General features: G+C 37.7%; 3 protein-coding genes across 5 annotated transcripts; 2 read left to right on the top strand and 1 right to left on the bottom strand.

Annotated features, from left to right (window-relative positions):
• The first annotated feature begins 1,924 nt into the window (after positions 1 to 1,924).
• Positions 1,925 to 7,715, top strand: LOC149724746 (uncharacterized). The gene is made up of 3 exons (XM_089892097.1): positions 1,925 to 2,335; positions 5,403 to 5,547; positions 6,441 to 7,715. Exons 1-3 carry the CDS (start codon positions 2,219 to 2,221, stop codon positions 7,205 to 7,207), a joined length of 1,029 nt encoding a protein of 342 aa, XP_089748223.1. The 5' UTR covers positions 1,925 to 2,218; the 3' UTR covers positions 7,208 to 7,715.
• Positions 7,716 to 8,479: 764 nt separating this feature from the next.
• LOC149724745 (sodium/hydrogen exchanger 9B2-like) lies at positions 8,480 to 14,984 on the top strand. 2 transcript variants are annotated; one of them, XM_089892065.1, is made up of 13 exons: positions 8,480 to 8,721; positions 9,181 to 9,351; positions 9,741 to 9,886; positions 10,225 to 10,352; positions 10,775 to 10,857; positions 10,938 to 11,030; positions 11,545 to 11,661; positions 11,971 to 12,077; positions 12,436 to 12,585; positions 13,088 to 13,196; positions 13,505 to 13,641; positions 13,962 to 14,160; positions 14,258 to 14,652. In XM_089892065.1, the coding sequence occupies exons 1-13, from the start codon at positions 8,619 to 8,621 to the stop codon at positions 14,269 to 14,271; spliced, it is 1,557 nt and encodes a 518-aa protein (XP_089748191.1). In that variant the 5' UTR covers positions 8,480 to 8,618; the 3' UTR covers positions 14,272 to 14,652. The 2 variants fall into 2 exon arrangements, with proteins under 2 accessions (XP_089748191.1, XP_089748190.1); XM_089892064.1 differs by lacking the exon at positions 14,258 to 14,652 and adding an exon at positions 14,661 to 14,984 and having other exon boundaries at positions 8,481 to 8,721.
• On the bottom strand, positions 14,756 to 19,090 carry LOC149724744 (peroxisomal sarcosine oxidase-like). Of its 2 annotated transcripts, XM_089892086.1 has the most exons (9): positions 18,883 to 19,090; positions 18,160 to 18,269; positions 17,633 to 17,781; positions 17,169 to 17,373; positions 16,402 to 16,590; positions 16,147 to 16,293; positions 15,545 to 15,715; positions 15,406 to 15,481; positions 14,756 to 15,338 (listed from the first exon to the last, which is right to left on the bottom strand). In XM_089892086.1, exons 2-9 carry the CDS (start codon positions 18,262 to 18,264, stop codon positions 15,193 to 15,195), a joined length of 1,188 nt encoding a protein of 395 aa, XP_089748212.1. In that variant the 5' UTR covers positions 18,265 to 18,269; positions 18,883 to 19,090; the 3' UTR covers positions 14,756 to 15,192. The 2 variants fall into 2 exon arrangements, with proteins under 2 accessions (XP_089748212.1, XP_089748213.1); XM_089892087.1 differs by lacking the exon at positions 18,883 to 19,090 and having other exon boundaries at positions 18,160 to 18,403.
• Between the last annotated feature and the right edge of the window lie 256 nt (positions 19,091 to 19,346).

Below are 19,346 nucleotides of genomic sequence, written 5' to 3'. Positions count from 1 at the left end.
TATTTGGTGATATTAATATACTTTCTCCCATAAGGGAACCCTTTAATGTGCTCGGTTAAAAAGACGTCATATAAGGTATAAAAGTAAGTCCAATTCTACAGAGGGATTGACCTTATTTCTCTTTCAGGAAAGCACTGTGACAAGACCGTTTCGTGTTTTTCTTTACAGTAAACTATAGTAATACAGCGGTTAAACGGTTGGTTCAAATGCATGCAGTGGCGCACACGACCGCGGCAAGACTGAAGATGTAAACAAGCAGGTCACACGACGTTTCGGTTAATTGTATATAGAGGCAAATCTAGTAGCGGTTCCACGCTCTGCCCGTAAGCATAGGGCTTGTAGTAGTCAACTGATTAGCGCATGTATATAGGTACGTGCAACCTTCCACGCGTCCTTAGTCTTATCGCCGATTTAAGTTGAACCATTGCTATAGTTTTAGGATAGAAACAAGTGGTTTGGAATGGGGAAAATAAAAAAGACAGGCGTGTGAATGTCACTGCGTGTAATCATATGCTGTCCGTTAAACCAGAGTTACGCGAGAAGCTTGCGGTTTTATTTATTCTTGGAAACTAGCTCATAGGAAGTCGTTTTGTGTTTGAATGCGATGACAACGCCTTGAATTTCACAATTTGATTTGACAGTTATTTATTTTCGCGCCCGAAGGCTTTTTTATACGATCATATGGACAATGTCGTCATTTTGTGTTGACGTCGACGTGCTTTTCTCCCAGTGACGTAAACTCCCACGCACTGACGCAAAGGCTTGGCTAGCAGCGTAAGCTTCTCAGAACTCAATCTCATTCTTTATTTCTTGGACGCCAAAACGTCGCACGACGTAAGATTAAAGTGTTAGGCGTTTCTAACTGCTGCTTACAATACGATGGATGATTGAATTAGAGACTGTATTGTATGGCCTTAACAGAGGCGGTAATGTTAAATAGTTAAGCTTCTATTCTGTTGTTTGTGTTTTGGGTAATAAGGTTTTCAGAAGGATAAGTGAATCTTGTTTCACAACAGAAATAAGTCTCCGAATTTGTCCCCAAAATAATTGATTGTATGTGGCGGTGATAGTTAGTTTGCGCGTGCCAGTTTATTTGTGTCTGTTTAGGAAAGTTTCGTGTCTAAACAAGGAAATTAAATCTACTTTCGTCTCGTCACTGAATAGGAAATAATGATTTCGCTTTCGATAAGCAAGTCGGTGTTATATACTTTACCATTGAATAGCGGGGTGCGGTTTATTTGGCTGGGATGCGACACATTCCGTTCTATCGCGTTCCCACGTATTATCAGCTGCAGGAATTCGGGAACAGCAGTTTCGACATGGCGGTACAGCGGAACCGAAACCCGTGACGAAGATAAGTTGTTGCTGCTTAGATTTACGCTCCGTCGACACGGTGTAGCTTTTACCGCTTTGAAACTTTGAGCGTTTTTAGCAATGCTACTACAGATCGTGTAAACCGTGCACTGCGCAAGCGAGGGTTGCCTGCGTATATAGTTTTATGCGCAATATCGTGCAGTGAAACAAGCACTGTCAGCATTTTCCACGAACGTAGTGCATAAATTGCACCCACACTCGGGCTAATTTGGATTTCCGTGATAGACTAAGTAAATGTATAGAAATATGTCGTGAAAAGCCGCCGCGGAAACTGATACTCGTTTGATACTTTATTACATTTATTAAGCAACCATGCGACGACGGGTTTATCAATATGACAAGATGTTATAAGCAGCTTATTTTTAGGGATCGAGTAGACTGTTCAGTTCTATAGACAGGGCTTATTCGTTAAGCCAGAGCAGCGTAGTTCTTTATTAAACAGCTAAGCTGCTGTCGTCTCATTTCCAAGTAACGCGAGCACTTAACTTAGTATAATAGAAAACATTATAGGCCATAACGTTGAGCAATAGGTTATGTGTTTGATCCATTTATCAAGAAATTTCAACTTTTCAACTTTTCTAGGGAAACTGCTGAACCAGTTGATTTCCGTATAGGTATTTTAATAAGGCTGTCTAGGTTTGAGTAATTCGGATAATCCGCCTCCACATTGTACGCGCATTGCTTCTGTGTTGCGGATGTTCGTTTGTTACGTATTTCGTTCCACTTCGACGAGCAGCACCGGACGTTTGAATTAATAAACAACTTCCCGCATCTCTCTTTATCTTGAAACGGTAAACAAGTGCCACAGGACGTAGCCGCAGCGCTGGAGAGGTTATATACAGAAATGACCCCATTGGGATCTATTTTTAAGTCGGGGGCGACGAAACCCCCCAAAATCGATCAGCACAGTCTTTTTACAAGTATTCAAGTTAGCGTGCCGATTCTTGAAGGAAAGTTACAGGTAATTTTAACTGTTTTATGGTTTATTATTTTGCGAATTTAAAACCTTGCTCAGCCCATACGGGTAATTATAATTGATTTTTCAGTTTCTATGTAGCGATTTTGCAACGTGGCTTAATTGCTTCGTGTTTTGTAAGTTGTCGTTTCCATTGCCCATAAATGGAGAAACTGCTAGTGGCTAATCAAAACGTCACTCCTGTCATTATAATGGCTTGCCACGTCCAGTTCCAGTGAAATATTTTCGCGCAGACAAGTGATCGGGTAAACGACCTTTTAATAATTTAATGTGACAGCCAATTTGTTTGCTATACGCTCAAGTTGTATTTGCGTGTTTGAGAGTAAACACGTGTGCCGTATTGTCAACTGTTAAAGAAACTTAATGATGTAGTTGATTGGGGTAAAATGGGACACCTTTTTATTCTATTTAAGTAATTCAACACATTTAGTAGTAAACAAAGAACATTCAAAGCATTACAAAACCGTAACCTCATAACTCCCACAGAGCGTTGTTATAGTTGTTTAAAACGGCCAGAATTTTTGGATATTATGTGCTAAGTATGTCCCGTCTGCCCCCACCCTACTATACCAATAATAACCCTGTGACAAACTGACATTATGTTATGTTCTTTTAGCAAGAGACAACGTTCGTTTAAAAGTTAAATAGGTTTAAATATACATTATCTCGCATTGTGCTAAGGAAACTGTTGTTTTGCTTAGCTGGTACAAGGGAAACGACACGCAGCTCATAGCTGCATTGTTCTGTTGTGTTTCGTAATAAATTATTAAGACATTCATCGGTACAGTGCCGTTGCAACGCGGGTACAAAGGTACATAATATGTGCAAGTACGCACGTTTGGCTGACGTTGGCGTTATGGTAGAAGCGCCCGTGTTTGTACAGTTAAACACGCATGACCCTTAACATAATTCGGTCTTTGTAAACGTCCCTCTTTCCCAGCTGTTGATGCGTGACTACTGGCATTTGAATCGCCTGTACCACGTGTGTGGGAAAATGTCGTTTTCATCACATTCCTCTACAGTGTGAATTGAACTGTAATTGACGCTTCAAACGTGCATTCTTTTTATAAAACTGTGTGCGGTTTTGTGCGGTCGCAGTAGCAACGGGGTATTAAATCGTAACGAACTTTATTCTGAAGATCAAACGTAAAATGTCGATGTTAAAAGTATGGTATTTTCTGCGAAACAGAGAAAGTCTTGTGTCGTACGTTGATGCCGTGTGGTTAAAATCGAACAGAGTGTTTGATTGACGAGATAAATATATATCGCTGGAATGCATGAAGATATCAGTCGTCAAAACTACTCTGATGCCAAAACCTAACCCGCAGAGTTTGCAATCTTTGTTTATTCGTATGAACCATGTTCGCTCCAGTTTACGGCTGGTTTATTCCGGTTCTAACCGGTCGAGCATGATAGATAGATAGTGAGATTCATCTCACTTTAGAGCACGCCCACTGCACAATTTTTACTTGCGTTATGTCAGTTATGTGAATATTAATTAGTCTAATTTCGTGCGTGGCCCAGTTATACATATTTGGTCTTTATTTGTGAATGAATGATTGCATGGTATCAGTGTGTGAACGTAGTACCGCACGTTGTCCCACGAAGACTGAATTATTTATTTATGAACGACACCAATGCAACCAATACCTGTCAAACTGTACTGCTATGCAACTGCAAAGTGGATGGACTTTTACAGTTTAATATATAAGTCCGTGATATATTATCCTACGTTCATGATTGCTTCATGCACGTTCCAGATATTTCAAAGCGAGTACTATATACTCCGTGCTTCGGTTGCGTTTCCAAAAATAACTCAAGTAGGAAATGGCTTTGGAACATTGCAGTTTCTGGCTGCCCGGTCGAATTCGGAGGCCGGAATAATTAAGTCACCAATACGACAAATTTTAGATTTTAAACGTAACCTTGCCCAGAGACGTGGCGCCGTATTGCCGTTCAACAGATCGCAACACCTATTGAAAAACCGCTAAGCTTCCGTATCATTTTATACCTGCGTTACAGGTCGTTTTGAATTTGGACCGGCAAAAACGTATTATTTTAATAACGCCGCGTGTGTCTGATGCTTTAATCCCCAGACTGTTGTTATAAGTCTTATTTGTACAGTGAATGTGTATTGTTATTACAGCCATCGCTATTTATTTGTGATCATCATAGACAATATACGTGATAGACATGAAGCAATTTACATATTATTTATAACTATTTCAAATCAACACATTTTTTATGTTTTGAAAATATTTTAATTTTGACTTTACCAAAAAGCTTTATTATTTTATATAACGTTCTATAAGTCTATAATATACTGTTTTCATTGTCTTTTTGCTCTTGTAATTTTTCCGATCTTCGTTACCGTGCCCATAGAGTCAGAACAAGTCTCATTTTATGTTCTGTCTGTATAAGTCTTTGTTATTTATTCCATTTTAATTAATGTTTATTTACTTTAATGACGCATACCACGAACAACACGTTATTACTACTAACTCTTCGATGTCATACGTAATTTACGTTGTAGCTACGAAGTGTATATGTTTAGACTAAGTGACATACTATCCGGATTTAATGACGACATGACGTCATATATTTTTATCAACTTATTAGTCACCGCACGATGCTATTACATACATAAACATATAGTAGAGTTGTGAAAAGATAAGACACCGTTTCATTCTATTTCTCGTCGCTTTTGGTAGTAAACAAAAAAAAACAGTCAAAAAATTATAAAACCGTATCCTAACGACTCTAAAAAATGTTGTTAATTGTTTAAAACACGATCAGGGTATTTGAATATTATGTGCAAAGTGTCTTATCTTACCCCACAGTAATATATAGTACAATTGTCAATATGATAGCGTGCTGTAGGTGCGTCTGAATTACTTACACAGACCAAACATTCATTACACGATAGCGGTTTACGTAGGCGGATATAAGTACCGTGCGCACCGGCCATGTATTTCACAAGTGCTTGTGAATTACACTCTAAATCGTCTTTAAGGTTAAGGGCTTTGAATTAATCCTTGTTTATCGTCTTCAGGTTTACGAACCATGGCGACGAAAACGTAACCGGCCCAAGGAGTGTCACGTGACTCTCTACGCCAATGAAACGAGTCCGTTTCTGGTTTGGTCGAAAGTGGATAAAGTTAAACAATCTTCTACAAGCACTTCACCGTCAGGTGGCGGTAAGTTGTCAGTTTTTCTTATACAATATTTTTATAACAGTTTGGCTGTAAACATAAATTACACGCTGCCACTCATGTCAAACCAGTTGTAGCATTGGCCGAGAACGTAGTGCGAAATTAAGAAGTGAATTTCCAGTGCTGGAAAAGTATATGGGCTTGTAAGGCCTTGTGCAAATTTAGTAGTTAAAAATGCGACTGTAAAAAAAAAGCCGCACATAAAAGCGCTGACTATAAAATATAAGAATTCACGGCTTAATTTTATAACCAATTATATATAGACGATAATTTTTGCAGAATTAGTTAAAATAGCACCGTATACTAGTATACCACTCATGTAGATTTTAAGTCAAAGATCAAAAATACTCTGAAATTTGTAGAATTTTTCCCCCACACGCGAACGAATCATCACAGTCATTATTCACACAACTTGTTGTCAAATATGAGTGTGCAGCTCGCTCAAACGTTGCCTTTGCTTGTTTTAGCTCTACCCCACTCGCGAATGCCCGTCTCAATCACTCAAACTAAAAAACTCTTCCCAAATATTTCGAAGTTACGTAGTTTGTATTTTTTTTTCTTCTGAGGATTACATGGGTAATTTAATATTTCAAAAAAAACTATAAAAGAAATAAATATGAAAGAAAGTCAAACACATTTTTGTATTAATTTAAACTCAAAGCTGGTGGGGATTGAAAATCACAAAATTAAAAATTAAAAGTTGTCCTATCTTCCCAACCCCATTATATATGTTGTTGCTGACAGGTGTATTATAAGTGTGATAACAAGTTTTCGGCAAATACTTGTTTTGTGATCCCAAAGAACATATATACGTTTCGTCTTCTATACGGCGAGGCATCATCAGGTTTTGGTGTTAAATGTATTTATTATTTCAACAGATAGTCCAACATCTACCTTCAGCAAGGTTCGATGCGTTCTATCAGTTAGTCGAGCGAAAATGTGCAAGACGACCGGGGGTAGTTTCGAACTGACGGATTTCGCGTCATCACTCACGTTTCGCTTCATTGCGGACACGATTCGTGAGGCGAATCGCTGGGTGGAAAAGTTAGCTGAGGAAAGTCTCCGTGAAGCAAATCTCGATATGAGGAGCATCTGCTCCTCTTGCTCTTCGTTTTCCTCCTCCACCTCTTCGTTTTCCTCCCACGCCTCCCCGGACTCGATCGACGGAGTATCGCGTTGTTTTTCCGCATCTTCCACCGATTCCGCTGAGCGGAGGACTCTGCATAAAAAATCCGCGAGTTTTTCAGACGCTAACGGGGCGATGATGCATCTGTTAACTAGCGGAAGTGGAAATCTACCATTACCGCTACCTAGCGTCGGAAGAATCAACGAAGACGATGGCCAAATCGAAAACTTCGACCAAGAGGTTTTCACCATTAAAACCACCGAGGCCCATCTGGCTGCATGCAAAGTAGGCCACGTCCGTTCGAACAGCAAAACATTTCCCCGGGCTCTTGGCTCGCGTCAGCCCCACATAAGGGCCCAGCCTCATCTAGGCATAGGCCTCGCTGTGGACAAACACAGACCTGAGCTTCGCAATGCTCTGAAATCGGATTCCTCACAGGACAGGCCGTTGTCCGACACTGTACGCGACAGGTCTGGATTGCCTTTTTCTGAGTTTTTCGTCAATGTTCCAAATTCGTAAACCATTCTGTTACACTCCACAATATAGTAGGGTGGGGGAAGACGTCGCATCTTTAGCAAAAAATATCCAAATATTCTGATCGTGTTTCAAACGAATAACAACAGTTTATGGGAGTTGTACGGATACAGTTTTATAATTCTTTGAATGTTCTTTGTTTACTGCCAAATTGGACGAAGAAACAGAATGAAAAGGTGTCCCATCTTCTCCCACCCTACACTACTATGAATGGTCTTTACAAAATTGTTCTTTTTGTTCTTTACCACAGCGTGTTCAAGTACTTTCACTTTGCTACCCGTTTATCGTGCCATACCCACATTCCGTTACGTGTTTTGCCTTTACAGTTGCAATAATTTCAATGTTTTTTTTGTTTTTTTGTACAGATCATTCTTAAGAATTACATTTGCTCTTGGCATTCCTTTCGTAAAGTCGATTTTTTCAGACGTATGTTACGCCACTGAAACCATTTCGAAATCATGTTTATTCTTAAAATAAACAAAACTTGTATTAATGTTTCGTGTTTTGAACTAGAATGGTAATTGCCACTTTACATTTAAAGCTGTCTAAAGCAAAGAACATAGATACCAGCATAGTTGTATATTTATTTACTTTGGTCCAGAGCCCTATAGTTTTACAGATCGGGTTGGCAGACGATGCAAAACACCAAGTACATCGGGTTTAACGCTTTACCGCACTATAGTGTTAAGTACATAGCGGTCCAACCACGCCGCCAGGGGTTTTAGATTAACCATTCTCGCTACTTGTGCTCGTTGTAATAGGAACCGAAGGACCAAAGTGTCAGTTTATGATTTGCACACAGCGGATTAATTAAAACGAAGAGTAACAAACCAAGCGGTTGGGCATAGTTTAGTTGGGTTTAGTACAACAGGTTCAAGATGACATGTGGTTTATGGCTGCATAGGTTCGGTAAAACAAAACTTTACGGGTTGATTTTTGTGATGATGATATGATCATGCATTTTGGCAAACCATTGACCATTCGCATTTCGCATGGGTACGTTAACGTTACTGGTCTGGCGACCTTGCTTCTACTCTGCTTGCCAATTGCAAGACAGATGTGATTGGTTAAGGCGAGGGCGGGTACTTTAATACGCGTTGTGGAGTTTCGTCTCTGATTAATATATTAATATATCCGGTAAAGTGGTACAGACTCCGTAGCAATCGCCTATAAGTGTTTATTTAAGGATAATGAGCTGGTAGCAACATAATTTGGCTGCTTTCTTTGCTTTTTGAACTTAAACTTTGATATTAAATTTAATCTCGTTACAGATCGGCTACCAGAGTATGCATATATCTTGTGCTTGATTTAGGTTTTAAACCAACGAAAGAACGGAGTGATTTTAAATTCACCCCTTTAGTTTAAAATTAGAAAAAAACACTAGTACTTTGCAGCAATGGACGACACAAATGAATTAGAAGATGGAAAACAAGATTCACAAGTTAGTTTTTCCAAACGTTGCACATCTTATGAGTGGTGGAACTCTATTTTAACTTATGGTAGGTGTGTTCTGTTGTTTTATTTGCTTGCTATATTTTTAAATGGAGTTGCAAGGGTTTTACTACACTAAATCCCATAAGGTTTAACTACACTAAATCCCAGTCACATATGTGGTAACTTGTAAGCTAGTACAAGGTTTATAAAATAGATTACCTGTGCCATAATGACTATTATCACTCCTCCAAGGATATATAAATAAGTTAAGTTCAATTCAAATAATTTAAAATAAATCATTAACGCTAAGTTTATAAGACCTCATGTAACTTCATTCAAAAAAATGGTGCTCGGATAACGTAAGACAAAATCAAATCCAACCAATTGTATAATATTTCAGTATTTCACCTAAACAACATCGTCAGTCTTTCATTCAAATATAATCGTTCACCTTAATGAGCACTAGATCATGGTCAGGTTTACAGAACTTATTCCAGCTTTTAATCTGTTTATGTTTTGTTTAGTTTTGTTACTTGTTCTATCATGGGCTGTGCCGTGGTCAATATTGGGAGATGAATGTTTACCTGGTAGCAATATCTTTGGTATTATCATTCTCACATTATGCTGCGTCCTTGCTGGGGTGTTGGTTCATGCGATTCCTATTCCTAAACTACCACCACTGCCTCCATTGCTAGGTAACTAATTCTAAAGCTAATTATAATTAATTTATAAAATCCAGTGCCATGGCCAAGGTCTGTCTGTTACTAACCCATGGCATAGTTTATAAGTTTTAGAGTTTTTGCCACCGTTAATGTGTATCCTTGGGCAAGATGCGTAGCATCATTTGCTAAACTCCAGTGGCCATACATTGTTAGCCAGTAATCTAATCATCCACAAAGTTACATATGCAGTTACTCGTAGGTGGACACAAGGTGTATGAAACAGAACACCTGTGTTACAATGACTGTCATTGCCCTACCATGCCTATTTAAAGATCAATAATAATAACATCAAACTCAAAAGATGTCATTTGTAATACCGTATGATAACTACATATCAGTGTTTACAGATTAAATAATTTCAGGCATGCTGTTAGCTGGATTTGCTTTAAGGAACATCCCAGGCATGGATATGGTCATCACTGCTATACAACCATCTTGGTCTTCTACTCTAAGATCTCTTGCATTGACCGTTATACTTGTGAAAGCTGGGCTAGAACTGGATGCTTCTGTTAGCTAACTAACTTACTAGATGTGTTGTAGTAAGCTTTAATGCACTTTATAGTTTGCAAATACAGTTAGGCAAACACCGCTGGTTATAATGCTTTTTTATGTTTTAGACATAAATCGCACATTTTATTGAAAAAAATGAAACCGGCATGCTTTTTTTTTTTCTTGTTTAAAGCATGTTTTACGACTGTTGTTTTGCTTATATAGGTAAATTTAGTTTTAATTTTCGTCAATACGGACCAATATTTTGCAAAAACTTTATTTCATCTGTATTACAACACCAATTATGAACTTATTTATATATAACCTTTATTAAAAGTTGTTTATGTTTTTATTCAGGCCTTGAAAAAGATGAAAGGTGTGTGTTTGCGTCTAACTGCTCTGCCGTGCTTAGTGGAATCGGTGGCATGTGCTGTTGCTTGTTATTTATTGCTCGGTTTTTCATGGGAATGGGGTTTCTTGCTTGGGTAAGTCAAGTCATATGAAACCTGGATTATTTGCTGTAGTAGGTTGGGGTAAGATGGGACATTCATTTATTGGGTTTTCTTGACCCATTTATTTTCACTCTATGTCTCATTGCTGTAGAAAATTTAACAAACTTATAACTAATCTATATTTTACCCATTTGCAAAGTACGTGGAAATTTAATTATATATACTGTATATATATATATTTTTTCTAATAGGAAATCCAATGCAGTGTCGCACAGCTGAATTTTTTTTACTTTAGCGTTTTTTACACCTTTTTTAAAAGCTGTTATGTTCTTTTAGCGTTTTTTACAACTTTAGTGGTATCTTTATCACATTTGAGCATTTCTATCAATACAGGAATTTTGATTTTTCTTTGTGTGCTTCTTAAAGTAAATACTTTAATGATTTTTATTTTACAGGTTTGTTTTGGGAGCTGTAACTCCCGCAGTAATTGTGCCTTCATTGTTAACGTTGCAACAGAAAGGACTGGGGGTTAAAAAAGGTAAAGCATTAAACAAATCTTAAAAAAAAAAAACATTAGAAATGAAAAAATAAAAAATAAAACATCAAATTTTTATCCAGGTATTCCTACACTTGTGATTGCTGCTTCTAGTTTTGATGACGTTCTTGCTATCAGTGGCTTTAGTGTTGTACTTGGAATTACTTTTTCATCAGGTTTGCCTTCTGTTTATTTAGCAATTAGTTTAATTATTAACCCAATCTTGACATTGCACTTAATACACAGTAACTAGCTTTGGCTAAATTTTTACAATACTGAATTGCAGAATGATGTTTTTATGAACTTTTCGTCAGAAATACTAAAGTTACTTTAGTATTTAACACTTTTTCCAGCTGCTTTCATTATGTATATTATTTTTAATCACCAATAAGGAACACATTTAAGTATAGCCCTATTGTTGTATATTGGAAATGCCTATTGCAGTTTTTACTCTTTAGGTTTATGCAATTTTTTTCTACTTTAACTCATTATCATTATTTAAAACAACATTACATTCATTTTTTAGCCATACATAAACAAAAAATTCCCCCTTAAAATAATCACTTGCAATTAAAGTAATATACATGATTACATGGTAACTCCTAAGCTGGCACAAGACACCCCTGTTTAACAACTGTCATCATATCACAAGTTTCATTCATTCATTTAAAGTCAGGTTTTATTTTACAGTTAGTAGTGTATCAATGGCAGACCCAACAACAAGCCCTCTCAACACTACAACCCCTGCATTACTTAATTCTTCCACAACAATTACCACACTAGCTCAACCTGATGGAAAATCTGCAGGTATAAATTAGTGCTCGAGAAAGATCAACATAATGTTATCAATTAAATGGTATGGTGGCTTGGGGGATAAGCAAATATTTTGTAACTAAAGGCATAGGATACTGAGTTCAATGCTCAATGCTGCTACTATTCTGGCCATTTGTGGACTCCTGATTAATAGACTTTTAGGGTAATATAAAACACATAACTAAGTAGTACGGCAAAACCTGTATGGCAAAGAAAAACAGGGTGTTATGGCTAAGATATGGATTTTTAGGTTTTGTAATTAAGTTTCGGTGTGCGTATATATAACTAGTTATATACACACAGGTGAAATTGCACTCATGATATTCAGAGGGCCATTAGAAATGTTGGGTGGAATAACTGTTGGGATCATCCTTGGAATTATTATGTGGTATTTTCCTAGTAGTAAGCAGGTAATGTAGATGTTGTACTTTGTAAGCTTATGTAGTTGGCTCTATTTTACTTTCGATTTCACAAAATTACCTCAGTGTTTAACTAGGTGGCCTCTACGGCTTTAGCCCAAAGGTTATGGGTTTGAGACTAGACGCTCCTCTGTGATCCCTTATGGGTTGTCTAAATTGTCAGCTATACATCACAAATAATAAATATTAAAAAATAATCACCTACAAAGTTACATACCTGGTAACTCGTAAGCGGGCGCGAGGTGTATGAAACAGAACACCCGTGTTATAACCACTGTTGTTGCCCTGCGACAAGAGGATAAATAAATTTTGTTCATTCACCCAATCTCATTCATCATTTACTCTACAGAAGAATTTGATCCGAACTAGGTCGTTACTTGTTGTTGGTTTAGGAATACTTGCTGTGTTTGGAAGTCGGGCTGCAAACTTTCCCGGTGCTGGGGCACTAGCGGCCATTGTTGCTCCCTTTGTGGCAGCTTTTAAATGGAAAGAAAGCAAGGTATGGAGTGTTGTATGTTTTACTATGTACTCATACTGTGTTGTAATAAATGAGTATCCTGTCCAAGAACACATGGCGTTATTTATATAAACATTTGGCCTGGTATTCTTTGTTTATGGTGCAAGTACCAACCGTTGAGTTACAGCACCAGATATATGTTCTTTATCATGGCATGTTGTAACAAATATGTAACTACTAACTGTGTCTGTGTCCCTTTATTTGTTAGTGACTATTTCGGACTATATTAAATGAATGCAACTTACTATCCTCGTGGGCCAGAACATGACAGTTGTTATAACTACACCTTGTACCAGCTTACAAGTTAGCGTGTATGTTACTTTGTGGGTGAAATATTTTTGGGAATATTTTTATTTTTTATGTAAAGCTGATAATTTGGACAACCCATTAGTGACCACTGGGTTGGGGTAACTTAATCTTAATTTCAGATTCCAGTTCACCCAATGGTCCCAAGCAAGATAAATAATCCATATTTCATGTTTAGGAACCCGTTTCAAAGTTTGTTGGTTCTTTGTGGTCAATATTTGAACCTGTAATGTTTGGTTTGATTGGAGCGGAAATTTCTATTGCGGAAATGGATGGTGGTAGCGTGGGTAAGAATAAGTGAATTATAATTTGCCGGCCCTCGCAAAGTCTTTGCCGCGCCTGCTTCTAACCCAGAGTTTATGGGTTCGAGGCTCGATTTTGCTACCATTGTGGCATATTTGTCTAACTGCAATTGCTCAAACCCAGTGATCACTAATGGGTTGTTCAAATGATCAGCCATACATTAAACAAATAACAACAAATAAGTTTCATATGTGGTAACTCACAAACGGGCAGAAGATGTATGAAACAGAACACCCATGTTGTAACAACCGTCATGTGATGATGAACAGTAACACTCGTTATTTATTTATAGCCCTTGGAATCGCAGTTTTAATGATAGGTTTATTGTTTCGCACACTAACAACATTTGGAGCTGTTACTTTTGCTGGATTGTCTTTTAAAGAGAAATTGTTTGTGTGTTTTGCTTGGATTCCTAAAGCTACAGTACAAGTAAGTTGCGTTAAAGTATTGATAGTTACTGGCTAACTTAGTGGGTACAATGCATGCCCTCTTCTTATGCTCTTTGGTGTTTAATATATGCGCTATGGACTAATACACACTCACATAGTCACTTGTAACAAATTCCCTGAATCTGACCTTGATCTGGTGCTTATACAGTTAAACAATTCTTGTGCAATGAAATACAGTAAGGATCTGGTGCTACAAAAACGTAACAGCCAAAAATCAAGTCCAACCAAGTGGTTTGATTCCTTCCAAAGAGACGAAAAATAGAATGATCTTCCCCAAGCCTACTATATATTGTCATCCAGGCAGCTTTGGGTCCCGTCGCTTCTGACATCGCAAAAGAGTCCGGAGCATCTGAAGAAGTCCTCAACATTGCAAAACAAGTCCTCACGATCGCTGTTCTCTCTATTCTCATCACTTCACCTCTCGGAGCTGCAGCAATTGGGCTTTCAGGACCAAAGTTACTGAAGGAGCCAAAGCTGGAACATGAGCTGCCATTGAATGGTGGGTAACATAGGCGCCAAACATGGGGTGGCAGGGTGGGCAGGTCTACCCTCGAATTTTCTACACTACATTAAGAAGTAACATTTTTTATATGTAGGTCACCTACAGTAGGAGAGTCTTTTAAGCCAGATTCGGCTCATTACACCCCACAACATACTCTTTTCAGTAAAAATTTGAACAGAAACGAGTGTCTAACTAATCACTTTATACCTGCCTCCCCTGCATTTAAAACATTGTATGTAGTATTAAGAACATGGGACCTGAGATTTAGGCCTCAGTTGGCCTATAACCCAGAAACCCAGAATCCTACAACCCATTTGTGACCACTAAGTGAGAGTATTGGTTTTAAGTGTCTTGTCCAAGGACGCTTAGTCATCCATGGTATTAGTATAAGTTTTGAACCCGGTATCCTTCAGTTACAACACAAGCTGAACCTCAATTTAATCCTTAATTATAATTGTTATATGGTTAAATACAGTGTTTTGATTTTTCTTTTTTAGATGTAGGTATAGTAGAAAACCAAGAACAAAACGATGAAAGTAAACCAATAAAAGAAGAGTCGTAACAAATTAAGCCACTGTGAAATTATGCCAACTGGAAGCAATCAGCTGTTTTAATTTTTGCGCTTATTTTCAATGCTGGGTGCTAAATGCGGAATATGTTAGCGTATATGATATTACTATACATAAGCAATAGTATCAAATTATAAAGCTGTCAAAGTATTTCGGTAACAACATCAGAGAATTAGCTAAAGCTAATTGCGCCTTTTTGAATTGTTTTTTCTCGCATAGCGAAACTAAAAATACACACAGTGTATTCATCAATGTTACTTGCTTAATCTTCTTGTGGCCGGAAACTACAGTCGTTATAACACAGCTATTCAGTTTCATACACCCCGTACCTGCTTACAAGTTACTTGATATGTAACGTTGTAGGTAGTTTTTGTATGCCAAGCTTTAATTTGTGATACTTCGCTTTTGAAACGTCTTCAGTTTATTAGCAATTAGATTGATTTCTTGAGCGAGTACAAGCCTACAATTTGCCCTGTGGTATTTTATCCATTGAAGAAGCACTGAATCTTGAAATTAGAAATGAAGATGTGTCAACTTTAGGTTTTCTTTTCAAAGCCAGAGATCCCAATATCTCTCCAACAACTGGCCCCATTTTAAATCCATGTCCTGAAATAACAGTTCCAGATCCGATCATTGCGTAAGAAATAATTAATCATTAAAGAAAATTAGCTACCTGAAAATCCAGCTCCTATTATAACATTTCTGTGAGACGGATGACTGTCCAAAATGAAGTCTTCGTCTGGTGTCATCTGTTGGAAAAATATTTAGTTGAAACAGTTGGACTTTTACTTAATGCGTTTTATTTGACGTACTGTATATAGACAAGCTTCGTGAATAGACGGGACTGGTTCCAAGCCAGGATAATGTTCTTTTACAAACGTTGTTAGCTCTTTAAAGTCTTTTTTCCAAGCTTGTTGTTGCTCCTGGCTCAAAGGAGCATCTCTGTTATCCTCGTCCACTTCTATGCCTTTATGCAAAGCGACCTACACAGTATATATAGTAGGGTGGGGGGAGATAGGACACCTTTGACACATAATAACAAAATTGGAAGAGAAAATAGATTGAAAAGGTGTGCCATCTTTCCCCACCCTACTATTCAGTTAATAATAAATGTATGTAGGGTGTATAGTAAATTAGAGTAAGATAAACTATATCTTTGTTGTGGTTCATTTAGTAGTAAACAAAGAATGTTTACAGAATCATAAAACCATATCCTCTTTAAAGTGTACCATCTCCCCCCGCGTTACTTTATCCCGAGTAATGAATAAATGCAACTTATTTATCCTCGCGTGTCGGGGCAACGACAGTCGTTATACGCACCGTGGAACTGTTTCATACGTGTTGTGTCCGCTTACGAGTTACCACGTATGTAACTTTGTGGGTGAATGTTAGTACGAAACAACCAATCTTTTACCTTAACTAATCCGGGGTACTCAAAACTTGACAAACTGTAACATAAATTGCCATTGTTTTTCATAACGCAAGAAACCGGGAAACCATTACTCGCTGAAAACATTTTCTCATCTTTTGTTTTCCAGTAAAATGCATCAGTTTTCTGCACCTGTATGTAAAGAAAACATTCTTATTTCAATGAACCTGTATTAGTTGTCAAAGTTTCCAGCAATAGGCTACCTAGCTAGCCACACCGTTGCATATGTTTAAATCTTACCTTTAAAGGCAGTTTTAAACCCAATGGTTTCAACATTTTGTTCGTCCATGCACCGCATGTTAAAACAACCGACTCGGCAACGAACACATTTTCCGGGGTCCTAACTTCAACTCTGTGTTCGTTGATTGGATTTATTGCTATGACTCTTTGTAGCTCAAGAAGAGTCCCTCCAGAAGAAATGTAAGAATCCTTTTGAAATACAGTTTCAAAAAGTTTAGCCTCGAGAAAAGTCCGCAAAGATCATGTTACTAAAATAATGAAAAGAAAGAAATCAACAGCAAAACGACAGTAAATTGAAAGGTGTGGGTGGGAAGAGGGTCAGTTAAAAAGCGTAAATATTGAAACAAAAGATGATGTAGTTGTATATACGCAGCTATTACACAGAAGTCATGTAAGGACTAGACTTGTAGGACCAGGACTTTTAAAACTATATATAGTAGGGTGGAAGAAGATGGAACACCTTTAGCTCATAATATCAAAATATCCCGGTGTTTTGAACAATTAACAACGGTCTATGGGAATCGTAAGGATACGGTTTTATAATTCTTTGCATTTTTTTGTTTACTACCAAATGGGACGAGAAAATAGAACAAAAAGGTGTCCCATCTTTCCCCACCCTACTATAACGTAGTTCAGAAAACACAGCAATACCTATATATTGTACAATCTAGGTTTAAGGTTTCACGCAACGGTAAACCTAAGATACTTGTCCAGATTTAGTTCTACGCCAACACGATTATGAGTTATCACACCTACTTACAACTTACCCGTAAACAGCGTAGACATTCATCCGATTTCATGATGCAAGCCTCGCGTTCATAGATACCATTATATTCTCCACCGTTTAACCCAGGAAATACTTTTGCAATCTCTTCGCTTTTATAAAACGTATAGTCGATTCCAATCTGTTTCAAATTAGCTTGAATTTCTTTTTGATTATCATTGCTGCACATGGACAAGACGCCTGTGTTTCTGCATTAAATTAAAAACAGTAATATAGTTAGTGAAGCAATATAATTGAAATTTATAATAAGCTGGGAAAGATGAGACAACTTTTTTTTCAGTTTTCTCGTCTCATTTGGTAGTAAACAAAATAAAAATTTAAATAATTACAATATTTTTACGACTCCCAAATACCGTTATTAATTGTTAAAACGTGACCCGAATATTTGGATAGTGTGTGCTTAATTAAGGTGTCCCGTCTTTCCCACACTACTATACGTATACTCACATTAGCAGTTTCTTATTGCATTCTTTCTCTAACTCTCTCCACTCTTTGAAACTACTTGGCATCATCAGTGCATGTTGTAACGTGTTATAACTGTGTCTGATCGTACGCGAAAAGCCACCAGAACTCCCTCGGTTGTTTGGGACCAAAAACTAAACGAAAATATTTGGTATAAAGTATAGAATATGGAATATGATACATAATGGTACGCATCTGAGACCGCAATGATATTTAGTAGTGTGGGGAAAAGCGGGACACGCTTTCTTTCTCTTTTCTCTTTCCAAACAAAGAATATTTACAGAGTTATAAAACCGTAGCCCAGCGAATCTAAAAAGCGTGGTTAATTGTAAATCTCGATCCGGAATAATTGAATTCAGGTGTTAACGATATCCCATCTTACCCCCCCCCACTATTATACGCAAAAGTTTGCTACTAGGCATATTATCAACATATGAAAATTTAGCTTCTTACATTGTGTCGTTTTGCTTCAGCGAAAAGTCACACTTCAATAACGAGACAAGTTTACTTACCTGTTCCAACAACAAAGTTCTGCAGCTTTGTTTTGCTAAATACCTTGCTGTTGAAAGCCCTTCCACACCCCCACCAATAACTATGACATCATAATCCGTTTTCATTTTTGCTAGAAATATCAATATACAACTTTAATATTACCGTTTATAATCTGCACTACCTAAGTCCTAAGCGAACATGTAAACTGTGAAGGTTACGTGGGTGTACATGCAGCATATAGCAGCTTGTTAAACACTAGTCTGTAAACACGCGTTATAGTCGGACTCTTTGCAAGCAGTTTCCGTTTCAACGCTGGGAACCGCAATTTCCGTTTTAACGCTGTAAGTTGATCTTCACTTGGGTAGACATATGCATGTTTTGAAGCTACGACGTTTTAGTAAATTACATGCAGAAAAGAAAGTGACTCACTTTATGCAGTAATAAACATGGCCGCTAAAACTACTGCTCTGTATGTTTTTGTTTAGGAAGACCAAAAGTATTATACTATTGCTTATGCGTTACGGGAACATACCAACTGTTGGCATTCTTTGTGCTTAGTTTTGATGCTACAACCAATGCTCGTGGCTTGCGGCACAAAACACGCATAACTTACAAAACCTGGCGTACCAGCAAGTTAAAAAAAATGACAAAAATCTCGTTATTAACACTAAGAAAAATAACTATACATTTAAGTATAGTACTGTGGGGTAAGATGGGATACCGTTAACACCTAATTATCATACTTCCTTGTTGGGTCTTGTCCTGTCGTACACCCCTCTTCTCACGTACTAGATGCTGTATACCTCGTCTATTTACGGATCAATTAGGACCATATTAACACAACAACTCCTTTATTTGTAACTTGGGGCTAAAGGCGAGATAGATTTATGTCGCACTCGCGTTTTATACAAACGAGAACTGCGGGAAGAATGCTCACAGCAGCCTACAGCGGCCAACCATTAATCACACACTACGAAAATGCAGGCATTAAGCATAGTCCCCAAACAATGGCAGTCGCCAAGAGCGACTGATTGGGAAACTGTGGCCGTTTCCGTTGCCATACAATCTCTGTAAACGTGGAATTACAAAGATAAGAATTACATCGACCGCTGTCACACGTCGATTACTGCAATCTGACCGTGAACATAACAATTTCATTTAAACATGTATTCTAAGTCGTGATCTTTTACTCCCTCACAAAAGTCCA

Source organism: Ciona robusta, chromosome 14 (assembly GCF_009617815.1).
Source record: "Ciona robusta chromosome 14, ASM961781v2".
NCBI classification, from domain to species: Eukaryota; Metazoa; Chordata; class Ascidiacea; order Phlebobranchia; family Cionidae; genus Ciona; species Ciona robusta.
The sequence above is the reverse complement of the archived record's forward strand: the minus strand, read 5'-3'. Positions and strand labels throughout refer to the sequence as shown.

Bases quoted from the DNA above. Each gene is read 5' to 3' on its own strand.
- LOC149724746 (XM_089892097.1), top strand. From the start codon at position 2,219: ATGACCCCATTGGGATCTATTTTTAAGTCGGGGGCGACGAAACCCCCC. The intron at 2,336-5,402 runs GTAATTTTAACT...TATCGTCTTCAG, and splicing joins TTCTTGAAGGAAAGTTACAG to GTTTACGAACCATGGCGACG. The intron at 5,548-6,440 runs GTAAGTTGTCAG...TTATTTCAACAG, and splicing joins CACTTCACCGTCAGGTGGCG to ATAGTCCAACATCTACCTTC.
- LOC149724745 (XM_089892064.1), top strand. From the start codon at position 8,619: ATGGACGACACAAATGAATTAGAAGATGGAAAACAAGATTCACAAGTT. The intron at 12,586-13,087 runs GTATGGAGTGTT...TTTCATGTTTAG, and splicing joins TTAAATGGAAAGAAAGCAAG to GAACCCGTTTCAAAGTTTGT. The intron at 13,197-13,504 runs GTAAGAATAAGT...ATTTATTTATAG, and splicing joins AATGGATGGTGGTAGCGTGG to CCCTTGGAATCGCAGTTTTA.
- LOC149724744 (XM_089892086.1), bottom strand. From the start codon at position 18,264: ATGAAAACGGATTATGATGTCATAGTTATTGGTGGGGGTGTGGAAGGG. The intron at 17,782-18,159 runs GTAAGTAAACTT...ATTTTCGTTTAG, and splicing joins GAACTTTGTTGTTGGAACAG to TTTTTGGTCCCAAACAACCG. The intron at 15,716-16,146 runs GTAAAAGATTGG...TATACTGTGTAG, and splicing joins AGTACCCCGGATTAGTTAAG to GTCGCTTTGCATAAAGGCAT.